We start from the raw sequence: 20,149 nt of genomic DNA on the forward strand, positions 1-20,149 counted from the left end.
TCCACATTACACTAATGTTTATTAGAGGGCACTTGAAAAATTTCAAAATTAACTGCCATGGTTGGAACTATCCTTTATAGATCTTCTTTTTTTGTATCTTGTACTGCACAAAACCTGATTCATTCTTAAAGCTTATGAACGTATGCCACCTTTAATGTATAAAGTCATAGCTATGAAGTTTCTTTCAGACAGTTCAAAGAGTGAAGAATATGCTAAAACATAAACATTTTGATCCTCAGAGATCCTATAAAGACTCAATGAACTTTCACATCACCACACTGAGGCAGGCATTTTCCTTGGGAAAGCCATCCCATTGTTTCCGTGGAATAAATTGAGAAATATGGAGACCGAGGACCAAAATTATAGTGCCTGCTAATTTTAGCCAATGAGCTTTGAAAGCTAATGGCGTTGGATGCCGTGATCAGCCAAGACAGATGGGTCCATTGAAAAGAACTATGCACCTTGTCATAGCTGAAAGTAAAAGTTTAGGACACTCAGCCTGTGTGGAAGTCATTTTTATCTTAGAATGGGCAGCAAAAAAAAAAAGACTTTTGAAATCATGAATAAATGTGAGCTTCTGGGACCATAAAGCAAGAAAAGAAACAAAACCAGAGACTTCTTTCCTTTTTTTCTGCCCTCAATATCATACAGGGTTTAATTGCAGCCCCTAAAAAATACGAATAAAAGATTGCGTGCAGCCTTGATCTGTTTCTAAATCTTTTACAGCAAGAAGAACATGTGCCTTACACTGCCTGTGGGAAGTGCATACGGATGACTTTCTGTACAAGTGCAGTTTTCTTCTGGGTAAAGTTCTCCTCCTAGTCTTTCACCTCATGAATTCACTTCTCTAGTAAGTGTCTAAAAAATGATCTTCCTGAACTGAACAAAAGGTAACAAAGGAACAGGTTCAGCTGGATTTCCATCTGATGCATAAACCAAGCCCATAACATATGGACCCACATGGAGAAGGTAGCTGTAGTCACCAAATACTCATTAGCGTACAGCCAATAGAAAATATCCTGCAGCTGTAACTTGTGAGTTATGGTTGTGAATGCGAGTCGTTGTTTTTTCCCCTCATTATTTCAAGATAAATGTCTTTGCTTTCACTGGGGAGCAGGGGAAAGACTTTGGTTTATATGCTCCCCTCCCTTCCAGTTTCCATCCTACTTGTTCCAGCCGTTTGCTTCAATATCATGTCTCACAGTCCTGGGTCTCTTTCAGGTTTTTCCCTTCACTTAACAGAGCAAAGCTGGGAGCTCTCTTATCTCCCAAAGCTACTGCTTTAATTACAACTAAAACTTGAAAGCAGTCCAGTCACCCATGAAACAATGTCTAACATGGTGACCATGCTCAGAGGGGTCGCCTTGAAAAGCTCAGTGTTTTAGCATGCTGCATGTCCTCCTCGCCTGTAGCACAAACTGCAGCTGGAAAAGACCTCGTCCTACGTGATAGAAGACAGATAGGAGATAGAGTGGTGGCTGACAGCCCAGGAGACCCCCAATATTAACACATCTGAAATACAAAGTAAAGAATACTGGCTTGCTGTTGGATTTAAATAGGCAGGACTTCAGGTTGAAGGGAAGAGGTTTGATTTGGGTTTGTCATTTGTGTTACTGCATTCTCTTAGTATGTGCAGGGATGGGGGAGGTAGGTGGTTTCATGGGATTTTGCAATGATAGTGAAAAAAGATACACAGCTCTGCGGACCTCAAAAAAAATCACAAATCTGAAAAATTGCTAGAGAACTAGCAAGAAATAAAAGCAGGAGGAGAAGCAGAAAGAAGGGAGACGGCAAGCAAGATGGAGTGCATGGATCATTATTACGACTTCTGTAGATTACATGACTTGGCTTAAAATTTGTCTATTCCTTTGAGGGGTCTGTAGTCTGTAATACTATGGTGTGAAAGAGAAGGTACAGCCCCCACAATAATCCATGCAGACTTGCTAGTACATTTGCCATCCTGCCAATTGCTCAATGTCTAAAGAGGGAGATTTTTTCCATCACATGCCTCGAGGCATAAGATTTGATTACACATCTCATTATCTTTGCTCACATTGGTACAAACTTTGTTATTAGTCATAAACCAGACCATCTCTTTTCTTTCCTGCAGATTGACTACGCTGCATGAAAAAAAGGCTTCTTTCATGAGTTCTAAATTTATTGCCTTCTATCTTGTTTGGGCATCCTCTTGCACTCATCTTACACGATGGAATGACAGGCACACAATCGGTTTCCTTTGCCTATCGTAAAAAGTATTTCAAAGTCACTTTTTCCCAAAGCCGGTGGTTCAATATTAACATCTTTCTCATGTTCCCTTGGCAGATTCTTTTGATTATTGCTTCAGTTATTGGAATCATCGTCTACAGGCTCTCAGTTTTCCTGGTGTTTTCTGCAACGTTGTCACAGCACATTAACGGAACGGAGGCGATCCGCAAGTACCTGACTCCGCAGACAGCCACTTCAGTAACTGCTTCGCTCATCAGCTTTATAATCATTATGGTTCTCAATGTCATCTATGAAAAAGTGGCAATTCTGATTACTGACTTCGGTACGCTGCTGCTGCACCTCAGATAGAAACTTGGGGTAAAATAGCAATGAAAACCCAGCATTTTTATATATATTAAGAATTCCAATAAATGAACACCAATACCACATATTGCAGAATTTTCCCACCAAATCACACAATACCACCTAGAAATTTTCATATACAGATTTTCTCAATATCAAAGGAATATGGTACTCAGCTCTTTGACTGAAAACTCCTTGTATAGCTGGCATGAAAGATCAATTGTTTACAGTTTTGTGCTTGTGAAACAGACAAAGCAAAGAGAATTACTGTAATAACCAAGCTTTATGAAAACAGATCAGTAAGGCATAACACATTCAATTACATTTGCTTTTGTTTATGGGGAAAATAGCTATTTTCTTGTAAATAAATGAAATAAGGTCACTGTTCCAAAGCTAGATACCATTCCGTGTTATTAAATAGATAAACAGCCACAAATATTATTATTCTTTATATCCAGACCATCAACATTAAAGTAGCTATTTTACTATAGATGTGTGAAGCAGTGCGGTGTTTTAATATAGTTTCGTTGAATACTATTTCTTCAAATACTGTTTCATCAGTTCAAAGTGTTACATTTGCATCTTTCCCAAGTGTGCAGGATTTGGGTGTTTTTTTTTCACTGAGCTATCAGAATTTTTGCTTGTTCTTTTTCTTTATTGTCAGGGAACAAGTTTTTTCCTTTTTTCAGCCCATACAGTTTTAGAATTAGCATAATGGCTACAGTATACACAGGGATTATGTACGATCTAATTCATAATGCTCTCAGTCATATTAAGGAATACAAGGCATACACATACTTTTCCAGCTGAGCTCTAAAGCAGCTTGTAGGTTACTTGTAGGTTGGCTTCTTTTTTAAAATTGTTTTGTTTTTAATTGCAGAGCTTCCAAGGACACAGACTGATTATGAAAACAGTCTGACCACAAAGATGTTCTTGTTCCAGTTTGTCAACTACTATTCTTCATGTTTCTACATAGCCTTCTTTAAGGGTAAATTTGTAGGTCACCCTGGAAATCCAGTTTATTGGCTAGGAAAGTATCGCAATGAAGAGGTAAGCATGTATGGTAGTGTGTGTTTTTAAACAACAGGAGCCATTAGTCCAGGTATTCGGCTGCAGTTAGGAGTGCATAACGTAGTTGTACATATTTAACATGAGGGTTCAAAAAGTGACTGCCTCCCAAGCCAAATGGCTCCTTAGTAACCCCTAGCGTAAAAGAATATGACATGAGATCAGTTGGGCTTGGAAATGTATTACGCATACCCAGACAAGCTTATTTTCCCATGGTCCAACAGTCTGTGAACTGTCACATGGGAAGGGGAGAACATCAGTAGAAGCATTCCTATTCTGCTGGGTGAGCCTCAACTGGTGACAGCACAGTACAGAGCTGCATGACTTCACTTGGTATTTCACTCTTTCACTGATGTCCTGTCAACCTGTCATATGTGGCCTGGAATTGGCTTTTGCATACCTTACTGGAAAGGTTTGCCTAAATAGTCATCTTACATTACTTTACGAAATGTTATCATAATAAACTAGGAATGCATTGTTTTAAGTGCTTCATTCATGCCTGAAAAGTTACCTAACTTCAAAAATTTTTTCTGTCTCCCTCAACCTTCAGTGTGATCCAGGCGGATGTCTCCTCGAACTCACAACTCAGCTTGCCATCATAGTAGGAGGTAAAGCAATCTGGAACAACATTCAAGAAGTGCTCCTTCCGTAAGTCCAAACTATTAAGTAAGCTTTCTTTCACATTTGAAAGATACTGCTTTTGCTTGATGCGTTCAGGCATTTGGTCACTAAATTTGATAGGTGCATGTTGTATTCTAAAAGGATAAGACTAGTCTTTCAGGGCCTTTTTAGGCAGTTTGGATATTTTCGATCTGGTAGCTCTGAGCTCCTGTCTCTGTTGTTCTGACTGATTTTAGTTCTAATCAGAAATACTTTCTTCCTCTGCAAATCTGACTCAATGTGTTTCAGGTTGGATGTTTCAAACTGAGGCAATAAAAGCTCTGAAAATGTTAAACTAAAGACTATTGCTTAATATTGAGTGGAATGATTTGTTGTTATATATGGGGTTTTTAAAAATCATACATAAGTTACTGATTTAACTCATTAAGTTTCACAGTCATATTTGACATTCATAGTGCCTATAAGTTCTCTTTCAGTGGGCCACGTCTCTGGAAGGTCATGTTTTAATATAAACAATAAGCAAAGTGCTAAGCATAAATGCCCTCCATTTAATTCATGTTAGGACACTATCCAGGACTCTGTTCTTTCTCCCAGGGATTGTTCTTTATTTTATGCTGATCAGTGGCTGTTATGTTGCTTGGAGTAGGGAACTCCCAGTTTGCTCATGCGCTCCTCAATGCCCTAAACACCAGCCCATGGCATTGTAATCCCTCTGGCTGTTGTTCTTCTAAGCCCACAAATTGTGCTCCTTTGTGACTCCACCTCAAAATACATCTTAAATACTGTTTAGAGTTGAGGCTAGGGTGCTCTGCTGAGATACGATTCCTTCAGACCCCGATACTCCATATATGCTGCTGGTTGCAAGGTGGACCTGTAGACCTATCATTCTTTTCAATGTCTTCTTTTACCTGGGAAGAGTCCCTAGACTGAGCATGCCTGCAGATGTCAGTTCCAGCCACAGACAACTGACTCCCTCTTCTCTGTACAGGAAATATATTCATCTGACCAGAATTTTAAATTCACTTCCCTGGGTAACATTTAGGTGTTGAAACATCAAGCATCACTTCTGGATCTGGTTCTTAACTGCTCTCTCATTCTGCATCCCTCTAAATACAAAGAGAAGCATTTTGGTTTTTCTCTGTTGATAAACATTTGCCCCAGCTCCACTCTTTTTTTGATATGGTTCTTTGACTTCTGAAAATGGCTACAGTCAATTCATCAGTTTTCTTAAATTCTCATGCAAGCCTTTCAGATGAGAAGATCAGCCTCACCTCGATCCCTGGGAGGGTGAAGGAGCAGCTAATCCTGCAAACCATTTCCAGGCACATGAAGGACAAGAAAGTCATGGGGAAGTCATGGTTGACCAATCTGCTAACCTTCTATGATGAAATAACTGTCTCAGTAGATGAGGGGAGAGCAGTGGATGTTGTCTACCAGAACTTCAGTAAGGCTGTTGACACTACTTCCATAAAAGCCTCAAAGGGAAGCTGTTGAAGTACAGTCTGGATGAGTACACAGTGAAGTGGGCTGAAATCTTACTGAATTGCCAGGCCTAGAGGGTGGTGACCAGAGGCATGAAGTAAGTTGGAGTACCCTAGGGGTCATTACTGGGTCTCATCCTGTTTAACATCTTTGTTAATTATCAGAATGAGGGGGTAGAGTGCACCCTCAGCAAGATGACACCAAACTGCTAAGTCAGAGGGTTGTGCTACCGCCCTGAGCGACCTTGACGGGCTGGAGAAATGGGCTGATGAGAACCTCATGGAATTTAGCAAGAGGAAGTGCAAAAGTCCTGCACCTGGGGAAGAACAACCCCATGCTGGAAAGCAGCTTGGCAGAAAAGCGACTGGGAATGCTGGTGGACACCAAGTTCAACATGAGCCAGCAGTGTGCCCTTGCAGCAAAGAAGGCTAACGGTACCCTCAGCGGCAATAGGAGGAGTCCTGCCAGCAGGTTGAAGGAGGTGCTCCTTCCCCTCTAGTCAGCACTGGGGAGGCCACACCTGGACTGTTGTATCTAGTACAAGAGAGGCATGAACATACTGAAGAAAGTCCAGCAAAGGGCCACAAGGATGATTAAGAGACTGGAGCACCTCACGTATGAGGAAAGGCTGAGAGAGCTGGGACTTTTCAGCCTGGAGTAGAGAAGGCTTAGGGAAATCTCATCAAAGTGCACAAATGCCTGAAGAATGAGAGTAAAGACGAGGAAGCCAGACTAACCTCAGTGACTAATGCCTAGTGACAGGGCCAGAGGCAATGGACACAAACTGAAACAAAGGAGGTCCCCCTTGAACATACGAAAACACCTTTTTACTGTGAGGGTGACCAAGCATTGGCACAGGTTGGCCAGGGAGGTTGTGGAGTCTCCATCCTTGGAGATATAGAAAAGCCGTCTGGACATAGTCCTGAGGAACCAGCTCTAGATGGCGCTGCCTGTTCAAGGTGTTGGATCAAATGACCTCCAGACATACCTTCCAACCTCAACCATTCTATGATTCTGTAAATTTTGTGATCAGAAGGAATTAATCCACCTAACCACAGGCCTACATTTAACTTGATTTTTTGTTACCTTGAATTTTATATGGTCACTCACCTGTACGACAGAAGTATAAATCACTGTGATTCTGATAAATTGCCCTTTTACACTCTAATTTAAACTAACTGCTTTCAGGATAAGGAAACAGAAGGTTACACTCATGTCTGAAGGAATTTTTCAGTAATTCAAGAATAACTAAATCCACTGTTCAAAGCTATAACTGCACAAATGTCAACTTTTTCCATTTACTGAACTTTTTAGTTTGTTTTACCAATGTTAGTGGTCTTTTTCTCTCTGGCTGATAGTTGGGTTAAGAATCTGATCGGAAGATACTGTGCAGCCGCTAGATCAGAAAAAGTTGTTCCACGTTGGGAACAGGACTACCACCTGCAGCCCATTGGAAAACTTGGCCTGTTTTATGAGTATCTTGAAATGGGTAAGTGGCAGTTTAGTTCAGATTTGCTATTACTGCTGCACACAAACATGCTGTAAAGAAAACCTCCACACAAGCAATGCTTAATAAGTTTATAGACAGAGAAGACAAGAATGTTTTCCAAGACAAGCTTTGATAAACCATTATAGATAATTTTGCAAGCTTTTATTAAGCAGCTACACCTCAATCCAATTTATAACTAGAAAACATCAATCCAATTTATAACTAGGAAACAGTACATGGTTGTAAAAGGAAGAGAACTGCTGCTTCTTTTCCCTGTTCTCTGACAAATGCATGCAGAAGGCAGACCACTGCCATGTTCTGGTGGTGTGAGACTGCCGTGTCAAGGATCTGCAGTGATGTCATGGTTTAGGCCACTCTGGCAACTAAACTCCACACAGCCGCTTGCTCACCCTCCCCCCAGTGAAGTGGAGAGGAGAAAAATGTAATAAAAGGACTGAAGGTGGAGAAAAGAACAGAGAGGGAGCACCCACCAACCGTGATCCCGGGCAAAACGGACTCGGCTTGGGAACAAAACGTTTCAATTTATTAACAGTTACTTAAGAGGATAAAAAGAAACAAACCCAGATCTTAAAAACAATACCTTCCCCCTGCTTCCCGCCTTTCTTTCCTGCTCTACCTCCTCCCCAGCGGCACAGGGGGAAGGGAATGGGGGAGCGCAGGTCAGTTCATCCCATGCTGTTACTACCACTCCTTTTCTTAAAGGAGGAGGAGTCTTTACACCCTTTTTCCCTTGCTCCAGTGGATGCCCTACTCACGAGGCAATCCACAGACTTCTCCAGAGGGAGTCCTACCGGCAGGATGCAGTCCTTCCCCATTGGATTGTTCCAGTGCAGGCTTTTACCACAGTCACGGATTCTTAGGGAGTTGTTGCCACTCGCTCCGGCGTGGGTCGTCCTACGGACTTCAGATGCGTCTCTGCCTTGTCGTGTGTCCCATTCTCCACGATCTCTCTCAGGCTTAGCATCTCTTCTCTAACGTGGGCTTCTCCATGGGCTGCGAGTGGGTCTCTGCTCCACCGAGTCTGTCCTGGCTGCAGGGGGGCCGCCTGCCGTCTCGCCACTGGTTGCAGGGGAAACTCAGCTCCAGCACACCTCCTCCCATTCCATCTTCACTGACCCAGTGTCTGTGTGACCGTTTCTCTCAGATCTTAGTCTTCTTTGGGTGAACTCGACCCAGCGGGCACCCCAGGAGCAGGGTGCTCCCTGAGTTCCCCAGGCAGCTCCGTCACCACCATCCTCAAGGGGTGGCACCGGCCTAGCGCAGGCAGCCCCCGGCCAGGAGCCAGGGAACGGGGGCAGTGCCCTCCTCCCTTCTCTCCTCACTCCTGGGCAAAGCACACCTTTTCTGGTTCCTTTGTCCCAACATAAATAGGGCAATTCGCAGAGGCACCGATTGGCTCAACCCCAGCCCGAAGGGGAAGGGAGTTCGATCTGGCGGCCAGAGCTGGGTCTGACCCAGCAAATCCCCTCTTCTGCCACCCTCTCCTGCTCCCTTTAAGGGAATAAATCCCCTCTCCTGCCACCAGAACCCCTTCACACGAACCCAGCACAAGTGATCAGGACTTGTTGCTGGTCTGTTTGGAGCTATCGGATCTCCGGTTTGTTGCCACCATCCATTGTGTCACAGCATGGCCAGCGTACTTGTGGCAGCACCCAGACACCGATAACATGATTGTTAGTTCAGGATTTCCAGCACAGCACTGTCACAGATAGTCATTAGGTTTCCAGTCTTAGTGGTGAAGGTGTGAGAAAGAAATGCGTGTTTAACCACCCTGAATAGTTCCTTTTGGTGTGTTGTGACTTTTTTCCTGTACCTCCACCTAGCAGGTTCTTTCAGTACTGTTTTGCTCCTGTCTTCTCATATATAAGATTTGCTAGGAACTCAGCTAGTCTTTCTTGTGTCTCACACAGTTGGAGTGTATAAATTATACATGCTCATTTTTACGTGCTCATATATGCTTATCTCCCATAAGTGAAAGCCTCATCAATGTACTCCCTTTGGCAGTCATACAGTTTGGCTTTGTCACCCTGTTTGTGGCGTCGTTTCCCCTGGCTCCTCTTCTGGCTCTTATTAACAACATGTTGGAAATCCGGTTGGATGCGTGGAAGCTGACGACACAGTTCAGGCGCATGGTTCCACAGAAGGCACAAGACATCGGCGCCTGGCAGCCCATCATGCAAGGCATAGCCATTCTGGCAGTGGTCACCAATGTAAGTACTGGGACAACAACTGCAAAAGGTAAAATGCCTTCACTGCACGTTACATCCAGACGTGGGAATGCCATGTGTGGCAATGTAGCACTTACATGATCCTAAATGAATTATGAGCATCAGTCCCTTAAGACTTCAGCCCCTGTAAAACAGGCTCCCAGTTACTTTTCAGATGTTTTGGAAAGAGAATACGGCTACTGTCTAAAATATTATATCTAAAGAAAAGAAATTTTATTTAAAGTTGATAGAGTCTTCAGGAAAACCTGTTACACACAAAGACTATAGCTCCTCTTTCTTAAGATTACAGCGCATAGTACAGAGATCTTTTTGGATTGTCTGCAGCTAAATGCATGAATTTTGAAAAAAAATAGGTTGCGGTTTAGCTGAGTTATAATTGACTGTTGTTTCTAATTGTCACAGTTCTTACGGTCAACGGCTTCATATCTGCATTTGGCTTTAAGCAATTTTACACTTAAAACAGAAATTCAGCTTCTTTCTTATGTACAGTATGTAATCAAAATTGCAGCACTTGCCTTTTGAGATCAGAATGAACTTTCCAAGAATTTGCAAATTAATCTGTTTTTTCAGTTAGATTTAAGATTAATTTTAAAAGAGTTTCTTAAAAATATTTAGGGGGGGAAAAAAATCTAATTGATATAATCCTAACAATGAAATTCAGACCTTTCAAGTTTCCCATATCATTAATTCACCAATATCTTATAAATATACTGCATTGTGGGGAGAAGAATAATCCATTGGACTTTACAGCTGTGAATTATTTGATTGCTTCTTCTTAACAGTAGCTAATCTGTATTATCTTTCCAAAAATTCCCACTGCTGACCTTTCTCAAAAAAGCAGTCACCGCTGATTTCCTCTGCAGGGACAGTAACAACACAATCAGTGGTTAACAGCCTTTTTCAACAAGATGATTACCATTTTCTACTGGTATTGGTGAGATCAGGAATTCCTTCTGACACACTTAAAAGTAGTCACTTCCTCCAGGACCTTGTCTTTGCAGTGACAGTACCTTATTGTGCTTAGTAGGAGTTTTGGAGGAAACAGTTGAGTTTGAAGAGGAGAGTCTGTCTTGGCCCAAGCTTTCACAGGAGGCTCTGCCTGTTTGGAGAATGCTGGACTTTAGGTAAGAGGAGGGAGACAGAGCTGTGCACTCTACCGTGGATACTAACCTGATAGTTAGGGGACTTATTTTGAGGTAAAAGAGTAATCCAAATTTAAATAAGGACATGAACTTATTTTCCTGTATCTCAGGCACTTCTATAGTCATTAAGTGCTTGGCTGTTCTGGGGTCTCAACCCCAGGGGTTCTTCTTTTCAGAAATAATAGGACAGGTACATGCACCTTCGCTTCCCAAACTCAGATGAATGTGTCTGCATATTCCTCTTTCTTTTTTCCCCCACTTTAAAAAGGCTTTGTTTTGCCCTTGAAAGGAAGGAGCCCCTGTTTTTGAAGAACAGGAAGATGAGCTTCCATGAGTTGACTGCCTATTGGGTTATCATCTTCTCAGTAGCTTGTTTCATTATTTTGAGACTTGGGGGCAGTACAATATAGAAATGGGAGTCCAGGGTGGATTTCAGTGATTAGGAAAATTATATATGTCAGCCTCAGCTATCAGGTGTGTTTTCAGATATCCAAAGGCCTCCCAAAATGGCCATTATTCTTGTTCAGAACTTTATTTTGCATAATAGAAATTCAACAGGAATGGTAAACATAGCTAGGATGTAGAGAGGAGACTCAGGAGAACATAAAGGCAGAGAGTTAAGCACAGAGAAATGAAAGAAGAAAAAAGGGAACTTGAGGATGGAAAATTTACAAGAGAATCTACGAGACAGACAACAAGCTCCAGTATGTGCTCCAGCTCTTCCACGCTGCTCTGCTGAGGCAAGCCAAACATAAATCCAGCTGTTCCTTAGGCATGTGAAACTTCCAAGGCCTGCTAGTAAATCTGGTGTTAAAATTTAAAACAAAAGCAATACAACTTTGTTAACAGGAATTCAGATTTTTAGAAATGTCAGGTGGCGCTAGAGACGCTTTTGGGGTTTTTGGGTTTAGTGCTTGTGCAAAAAATTGTTAATGATAACTCTCTGAGCAAATGACGCAAATCACAGCAGATAATGCAAATTCCCAGATGAAACAGAGCATAGCTTCACATAGCTAGAAGTAGAGTCAACATTATTGGTGCATCAATATCCTCTTTTGAACTGCGCTGCTAGAAAACTTCTAAAATAAAAGGAAAAAGGCTTCTGGTGCCCTGGAAACAAACATAACAAACATGTTATCATATTGGATAAACTGTCTTTCCTAGTCAATCCAGCTGGATCTTGTAATATCACTATGAAATAAAAAGTTGGATATGCATCGTAAGATTACTTTAAAATATGGTTACAAGTACCTTAGTCATAGTCCTTATGGTATTCAGGACAGAGTTAAAGTGGCTTTGGTGACCTTACAGTGGCTCAAACGTGTAGGCTTCTGTTAGGAATGTATTCGTGCCCTGCTTTCTGCATAAAATGACCCAGCGATAGGTGTCCGTCGCTACCCAGTCACAGCCCACCTGAAGCTAATCTGAGCTTTATAACCTTTTCCACTCCAAATTCCTCCTTATGTGTTACACCCCTCAAGGCATCGCTGAAAACATGGAGTCCTTGATGTGCAGGAGTATATTTACAGCTTGGTTTTACTCTCTGTCCTCCTTGACAGGCTCTTAATCCCAATGCTCCTGTGACTGTTAACTGCAGGCGTGTTTCTTTTAAAATCACCCTGTTTGGAGTTCCCACATGTTAAATACAGTTAAAGTTCACACAAACATGGTGCATTTGCCGCTGACATCGGCGGGGCTGTTAGCACGCAAGGGGCACAGCACCAGAGACTGTCATGTTCAAAAGGCCCTGCTGCAGGTGTTGTAGGGACCTCGAAGAGATCAGTATTTCTTGCTAATGAAGCATGGACTACCAAGCCATGTACTAGAGCAAATGCTAGAAGCTGTTTTCTTTCTTTAAGTATATTTCTTTCTTGTTTGACTCCAGTATCTACTCTAGGCCATCAGTCTTTCCTATATCACCCCTGCCTTGATTTTTCTTAGTACACAGAAACTGTTTCTTCTCTGCTATGTGACTTGATACAGCTGATTTGTGTTGGGTAGTGTATTATCTTCTCCTTCGTGCATTACCTTTGTAACACCTGCTAGTAGCTTGCAAGCAAGTTTTGCACAAAACTATCAGTTTTGCGACTTGCTGCTCAGGCACTGGACTTGCTGTTGTATGATACCGAAGCATCTGTTGTTGATTTGAAGACTGATTTTAATTAGTTATGGTACAAATGGAAAACTGTGGGCAGTAAAGCTTGGGAAGTAGAGAATGTGCTATTTGTTTGTAGTTCTCCAGCGCAATACTCTGTGAATACTCTGAAATGCAGCCCATAATTCAGGAGGAAAAAAAGTTTTTCCTTTGAGAGGGTGCCGTAGGATTAGCTTTCATATTTCTGTCCTTGCAGCTCTCTGGAGCACATCTGGAGATCATTCTGAGGGAGGGAGGAGACTGGGACAGGGTTCAGATTTAGGATGATGAGAGACCTGGGGCCTTGCAAAAAAGTTCAGTAAGAGCAAATATTAAGTTGCATAAATACTGTATTCCAGCATCTTTCTAAATGATACACAGAAGCAGCATCAAACTTATTTGGTCCAAAGGAAGAAGGGACTTTTTTTGCCTTGCCGTTCAGTGGCTATTAGTTCATTTATGGTCTGACTGGATGAGCTAAAAACCAGAAAGAAATTATATTTAACTAAAACTTTCTGTGCTTGTACTTCAGTTAAAAACACAGTAATTTAGGCGTGAGGTCTTGTCTCTGCAACTGCAAGACAATATATATTTCTTGTCAGCCAAAAACACCTACTCTGTGCATAAATACAAACAACACATAATTTTCACTTCATTGCACGCTGGCATGTAGTGCTTAAAAACAGTTTTTAAAAGTGGATGCCAACTGCATTTAATTTAAGCCAGAGTACAGTATAAAAAAAAAATCTTTCTTGAAAATTTTAAATGAGTTTATTTAGCCTTAGGATGCCTCTCTCTTCTTTCTCATCAGCCGAATTAACTTTCTCTCAACTGAACTCAATTGTAACAATATTCTCAAGAACCAAATATAGGTCTTGGTCCACGGTCTCAAAAGTATTGTTTCTGCAACTTTTGTCTTAACCAGAGTTTAGCTTCTCAGGTACTTCAAAGTCAGACAGATCACAAGGTAAGACATTAGAATAGCGTTCATCATTTGGCAGTGGTGCTACTTGAGGTGAGGTGAGTCTTGCACCCTTTTCAGTTCCTTGCCTTTCCCTTCCCTGTCTTTTCCCCCTTGGTGCTGTCTCTCGTGTTGTGCTGGCACCAGCGCTTTGACAAACACACGATGATCCAGATCAGGGAATGGATCCAGCGGGAGTTCTCGTCAGATCAATGCCATGGTCTGACCTGCAGAGCTGCAGGAATGCCTGAGCCAGCACAGGACGCCAGTGAACTGCTAAGGGGCAGAGGCAGGAGGGACGGTGGTTGTTCTAGCTAGCACTGCCACCAAAGTGTTGTTTGAGGAACTGTACAAGAGGTATTTGCATTTTCTTTCACCCTCTCTCCTCTTCCCTTTTTCTACCACTGTTACAAATACCTCCTCAGGTTGGGGCTGTCTTGCTGGGAATGATGCAAAAAAAGGGGACAATTTTTGCCTCGTCTCATGAAAATAAAGAAATATGAACTGCATGAATCACAGGCTGGCATGAAGGGGTATAAAATACAGATATTAACTAGCTCTTAAGCTCCTCTGATATCTACTACTGCTTCCTAAATTTGCCTGCCCTCCATTCCACACCTTTTCTACAGCTTTTTTCTGCCCCTTTTATGTACCTCTGCTACACCTCCCACCCTCTGATCCCGTTAGATCTCTACTTCACACCTTTCTCCTCCATGTCTCTGCCCTGGTTCCTTCTATCTGTGTTGTCAAGGGTTTTTTTCCCCTCTGGGCGCCAGAGATGCCTGTCCTCAGGAGCTGGCCAGGCAGCCTCTTGCTAGGCACTCAGCTGCAGATCTTGCCAGTGGAAAGTCTTCCTCACAGGGAAAGCTTTTGAATTTGCAATAGCAGAGGAGGAGATTGGATTAAACATAGTTAACCTGTCCTCCAGAGTAGGATGTTTTGGGAAGTTCATGAGTTTAGAAAAGGCTTCCCACAACAAACCCACAGATCGAATTTCCTACCCAGTTTGTGACTAGCAGTCTTGGGACAGGGACTCTCTTGGGAGCATGATAAAAACAATATGGTCACGTCATATGTAAAACAGCACTATGCAGCTGCTACTAAAAAAATTATCTTGGCATCAAGAGCAGTTTCCACATGTACTGACATTGAAACTTATGAAACACCAACTGCCAAGATGAATTTGGGCTGGCTAGCACCTCAGAAAGAGTGGGATGTTTCTAGGGTCGGAGATGGATCAGCTATATTATAATTTATTTCATTCTTCACTCAAACCTCAGACTTCCTGGTGAAATTTAATTTTCTATTATTGAAGGACTCTTCCGTTGTTTCCATGGGTTTCATCAGGCAGGATCTCTTTAAGCATCTCATAAGCACACCTCATAGCAAGCACATTTGCTGAAGGTTACCTTAGAGACTTTAAGGTGAGTTTGCCTGCTGACCTCCACAGCATGCTCATGAGGAAAAAAGTGTATTATAGTATAACTTTTTCAAGGTATCCAGCAGAGCTAGCATCATTTAAAAACCGTACAGAGTGCACGTTCCAGAAAGAGATTGTTTTATGTCCATGAGTGACTACATGCTCATTTACAGTGGGAACCACTGACTGGAAAAGCACATATGTTCTATTTTAGCTCATACTGTAACTTTTGAGGTAATAAGTATATGGCAAAGCCATACATTTTAAGGCTTATTTCTTAAACACTTCTCTGCTTTTTGTCTTCTCTTCCTGAAATGCAGGCTATGATAATTGCATTTACATCTGACATGGTTCCTCGTCTGGTTTATTACTGGTCCTTTTCAGTCCCTCCTTATGGGAGTCACAGTAGTCACACTATGAAAGGGTATATAAACAGTACGCTTTCTGTCTTCAACATATCAGACTTCAAGAATGCAAGCAAGCCATTTTCTCCTTGGTTTGGGAATCAAACGACATGCAGGCAAGTGTCAAATAACCATTCTTTTCCAATGAGAAGAATAAATACATACTTTTGATATCTAAGTCATCTAATTCAGTTAACAATATCCAGTAAGAAATGTTAAAACACAGTAAAAGCCAGCATATTTTGAATGGCAGAACTGAGCGGAAGTATTCACCGTAATTTTGTGCTACTCAGAAAAATCTTATTTTATTTGTTTGTCTCATAATTTATAGACTTCATTAAAAAAAAGCACTTTAAATTTTATAAGTAATTCTTAATACAGTGGCAAAAGAAAAAAAGGACATTTCAGCAAAATATAGCTTGTTCTGCAGATACAAAGTTCACCTATTACTGTAGTTACATGCAGCTAACTGTTCCTGGATGCGTTAAGCAGGGACACGTCTTGCTCCATCCTCTGGCCACAGTGCCTTACTGCAGAGATGCCTGAGAAGCTCGTGACTTTCCTATATTGCTTTCAGATACCGGGATCTCCGCTATCCTCCTGGTCACCAGCACCAATACGAGCATAACATATACTACTGGCATGTCATTGCAGCCAAGCTGGCTTTCATCATTGTCATGGAGGTAAGTGTGCAGGGTTTTGAGCTTTACTTATTTAAACTTCTCTTCCTTCCATTTAAAAATTCCTTCAAATACATTCATCCAGGCACAGCTATCAGAGCTGGCGATGTTTGTTAGCACAGGCAAGAGGCTGGGAGATGTAAATAAAGTGTAGCACCATTAGAAAAAGAAGTCTTAACATCAGTAAAAGGTTGCCCCACCTGTTTGCAGTTTCTTTTCCCAAGAACTGTAAAATGATTTTTAGTATCAGTAATAGAAAGGACAGTTACACCAAAAATACTTTCACATCTACTTAGAGGAAGTTTGTGCACAGCCTCATGAATGCATATGCACTAGCAGAGTGAAGTGTACAAAGACAGTCACTGCAAGAGGTGAGTCTCCAGGTGAGCATCAAAAAGCAATCACTCCTTCCTCTGCAGCTACAGTCTGGGCTTACGAAAGATGGGAGTCGGCCTAAGATGAACAGAGAGGAATATTAGGTATTATTTCATTATAAAATGTACTTAGGGCCTGATCCAAGGACTACTGAAGTCATCAGAAACATGCAGCTGGTAGATCAGAGTTCCCGTAGCAGAGAAAAGTTCATTGCTCCAGAGTAATTTGAACAAACCTAAAACAATTTTAAAAGAAACTGTAACAAATATTTCCATGCAGGGCGGAAGCACTGGTACCAGGGTTCACCCAAGTAGGCAGAGAAGTCCTTGTTAAAATGAGAATTAGAAAATCTGAAATTCTTGTTTATCAGACAATTATTCTATTCATTAGTCATGTCTGCCTTTTAAAATACTGTTCCACTGTGATAGATACTGGTACAGAACCAGCTCAGAGTCTTAAGAGATAATGTGACGTCTCATTTATAATAATAATAATGTCCTGTTCAGCCTGACTGATATTTTTTTCATTTTCACCTTCCCCAGCATGTCATATACTTTGTGAAGTTTATTATTTCATACGTCATTCCAGATGTATCACAAAAGACCAAGAGCAAGGTCAAACGAGAGAAGTACCTAACACAGAAACTCTTGCATGAGAACGATCTCAAAGTTGTGAAAAAAACCATGGGGAAAATAGCTGACAAATTATCGAAGGAGTAGGCGGCACCTTCCGACCTAAAGCTGAATAAGTACTTTTTTATGAGGAATAACAGTATTAGCCAGCTAATACTTGTCCAGATATTACCAACAGCTAATAAAACACTTTGCATTCATTCTCTTTACTAAACTTTGCTTCTTGCAACTGTTACCTGCTCGTTTACCTGTTTCACTTGGACAAATGCAACCACTGTGACTCAGATAAGATCTATCAATTTTTTAAACAGTTTTAGTAGGACCATCTTAAGACGATGCAGATTAATTCTCAAATACATAGAGTGCTTTCCACTTATTTTGGGATCAGCTATTAGATCTCTTGTTTGACTTGAATAAAACCTACAAGAATGATTTGTTGTAAGAATACCATCATGTCTTCTGAAGGAGTTTTGATTACTTGCTAATGCAAACCCTAACTATAAAATGAAGAAGAAAAGCCAAAACGTGAACAAAAGAGGGGAAAAATGCAATTCAAACCCATGTTGCTAAGCCATTGGAATTGACATTCTAAGCACTGTCATGTGCTACACTGAATTAGCTATCCATACTGAGACTTAAATGGATAACAAGATATTTCAATTAATCATGGACTTGGATCACAAGAAGCGGCAGGACTGTAGTCCCATCCTGTTCATCAATCTCTGTGTAAAAAGGAGAATTGCCTTTGAAATCAATGCACATGAACTGACTTTACAGCACGCCAAGTGAGTAGAAAACTCAGGCATTTTATCTTTCCCCAGTCAGCGTACTTGCATTAGTTCACTTGCCCATTCTGCTTTAAATCACCACGGCCTTGAAGGTCTCCTACCTGTAACAATAATGAGTGTTAAAGTCTTTTCACGTACTAAATCAATATTTGTGGAGGGCTGTCTTTTGCATTTCTCACACGCCAGAGGCATCGTGCTCTTCCCTGATAGATTTTGACATAGGAAGAATGTGCAGCTGGACCTGTTGTGATACAACATCGTGTGATAAAGTGAATTCTGACAAGACCATGAATCTATTGAAATTGGAGAATGGAATAAACTATTTAATATGCCTTAACCATGTTATGAAGCTTAAATAACTAGGAAGGGTGTTAGAGATGTGGATGCATGTGCTAGAGCCATCAGTCATCTTCAATTAGTCTGCAGATCTGCTTGGCTATGTCAGATCCAGTGGCAAACTGGGAGTTAGGGAATTACAGATTAAGCATGTATGTAGAGCTCTGCTCTGTGTCTGCGGCAGTGATATTCAGATTATTAACTTGCTTTCCTCTTTTAACAGTTGTAGTGGACCAATTTCTACAAGATCTGAAAACCAAACTCTTATTAAAAAAGCAAAGTATGCCTGTGCTTTGTAAACTAGGTGATTATTGTTGTGTTTCTAATTTTGTACTCCTCTTAAATGTATAGATATGCAGAATTTTAGGCAGATATTCATATAGCTTTTTACATATTAAGAAGCTCATTTGCAGAAACTAAGTAACATTATAAGATGTATTTTATCCCATTAATAATCAGAAGGAATCAAACATCTGACTTTTGTAACAAAACTTCCAAATACTGACTGCTGTGTACTTCAAGCCTGTCCTTTGAAACAGCAACATTTAAACCAGAAGAGGTAGCTCCTGAAGGGAGTCCTTCAGCAGTCATGATACACAAGCTTTCACTCAGCAAGATCTTGCATGATTGCATGGAAGAACATGAGAGGAAAGCTTGGTTCAAAAATCAAGGAAAGATGAAAGAAAGGAACTCACAGGTTCCAGAGAACCACTTGCATTTCTGACAGTGAAGGACTGAAGCTTACTTGTTATATGCCCCGAAAACTTCATGTAGACACCACCTGAGGACCAAAAAAAAAAGATGCAAGACAGAAAAACAAGATAGACCATAATGATAAATGACACTCAACCAGAGCAGTGATTGAACCAGTGCTTCTTTGCACAGGGAATTCTACTCTTTGCCATTTGTTTTGATTTCATCAGAATCATGACAAGTCTTTAATGGACCAGGAAGCAAATATAAATTGGGCAGATGGACAAACAGAAATTTCGAAACAAGACAGAATTTCATATCAAAATATATACCCTCAATACTGGTTGACCTTTTCTCCAGATCACAGGATGGTTGAGGTTGAAAAGGACCTCTGGAAGTCATCTGGTCCAACCCCCTGCTCAAGCAGGGTCACCTAGAACAGGCTGCCCAAGACTATGTCCAGATGGCTTTTGAGTAGCTCCAAGGGTGGAGACTCCACAGCCTTCCTGGGCAACCTGTGCCAGTGCACAGTCACCCTCACAGTGAAAAAGTGTTTCTTGATGTTGAGAGGTAACCTCCTGTGTTTCAGTTTGTGCCCAGTACCTCTGATCCTGTCACTGCATAGCATACCACACTTCTATTTAAAACAAATTTTTGTCAAAAAAAAACGTTTTATGGAACAGTTTTAGTGAAGTAGTAAGGAACTCCCCGTGCAAAATGAGTTTGGTTAGAAAGGCCAGTCAGCTCCTTGGGGACTTGGAGCTTTTCATTTCAGCTTTGAACTGGCTCTTCCCCCTGTGCAGTTGTGTTCAGCTGAGATGCCATTTTCATACCCCCATCAGTGACGATGGGCTGGGAAAGGCGAGGGAAGCATCCTGTGACAAAGGGAAAAAAAAAAAAAGCAGCACAAAATGGACCATTTCAGGTAATCATTTGGTCTTAAAGAAGCATTTATTGCCCTCTTGAGAGGTAAAGAGATTAGGCAACAAAGGAATTAAGTGCCTTGCCTGGGGTGTCACTGTGAGCAGTGGCAGAGCTTAAGGCTCATTTTCAGGAATGCCTGGTCTTCTGCTCCTTGTTTGGATCCTGTTGGCCTCCCTCAGTTGC

General features: G+C 41.4%; 1 protein-coding gene across 1 annotated transcript in view; it reads left to right on the forward strand.

Annotated features, from left to right (window-relative positions):
* Positions 1-17,312, forward strand: part of ANO6 (anoctamin 6) — a 48,959-nt gene extending 31,647 nt beyond the window's left edge. Inside the window, exons 12-20 of the mRNA XM_009986402.2 lie at positions 727-804; positions 2,323-2,548; positions 3,449-3,618; positions 4,187-4,284; positions 7,098-7,228; positions 9,254-9,459; positions 15,455-15,654; positions 16,116-16,221; positions 17,136-17,312. Of these exons, the coding sequence (XP_009984704.2) occupies positions 727-804; positions 2,323-2,548; positions 3,449-3,618; positions 4,187-4,284; positions 7,098-7,228; positions 9,254-9,459; positions 15,455-15,654; positions 16,116-16,221; positions 17,136-17,312 (1,392 nt within the window). The remainder of the gene's footprint in view (positions 1-726; positions 805-2,322; positions 2,549-3,448; positions 3,619-4,186; positions 4,285-7,097; positions 7,229-9,253; positions 9,460-15,454; positions 15,655-16,115; positions 16,222-17,135) is intronic.
* The last annotated feature ends 2,837 nt before the right edge of the window (positions 17,313-20,149 follow it).

The sequence above is a fragment of the Tauraco erythrolophus genome, chromosome 4 (genome assembly GCF_009769465.1).
Source record: "Tauraco erythrolophus isolate bTauEry1 chromosome 4, bTauEry1.pri, whole genome shotgun sequence".
Lineage (NCBI taxonomy): Eukaryota > Metazoa > Chordata > Aves > Musophagiformes > Musophagidae > Tauraco > Tauraco erythrolophus.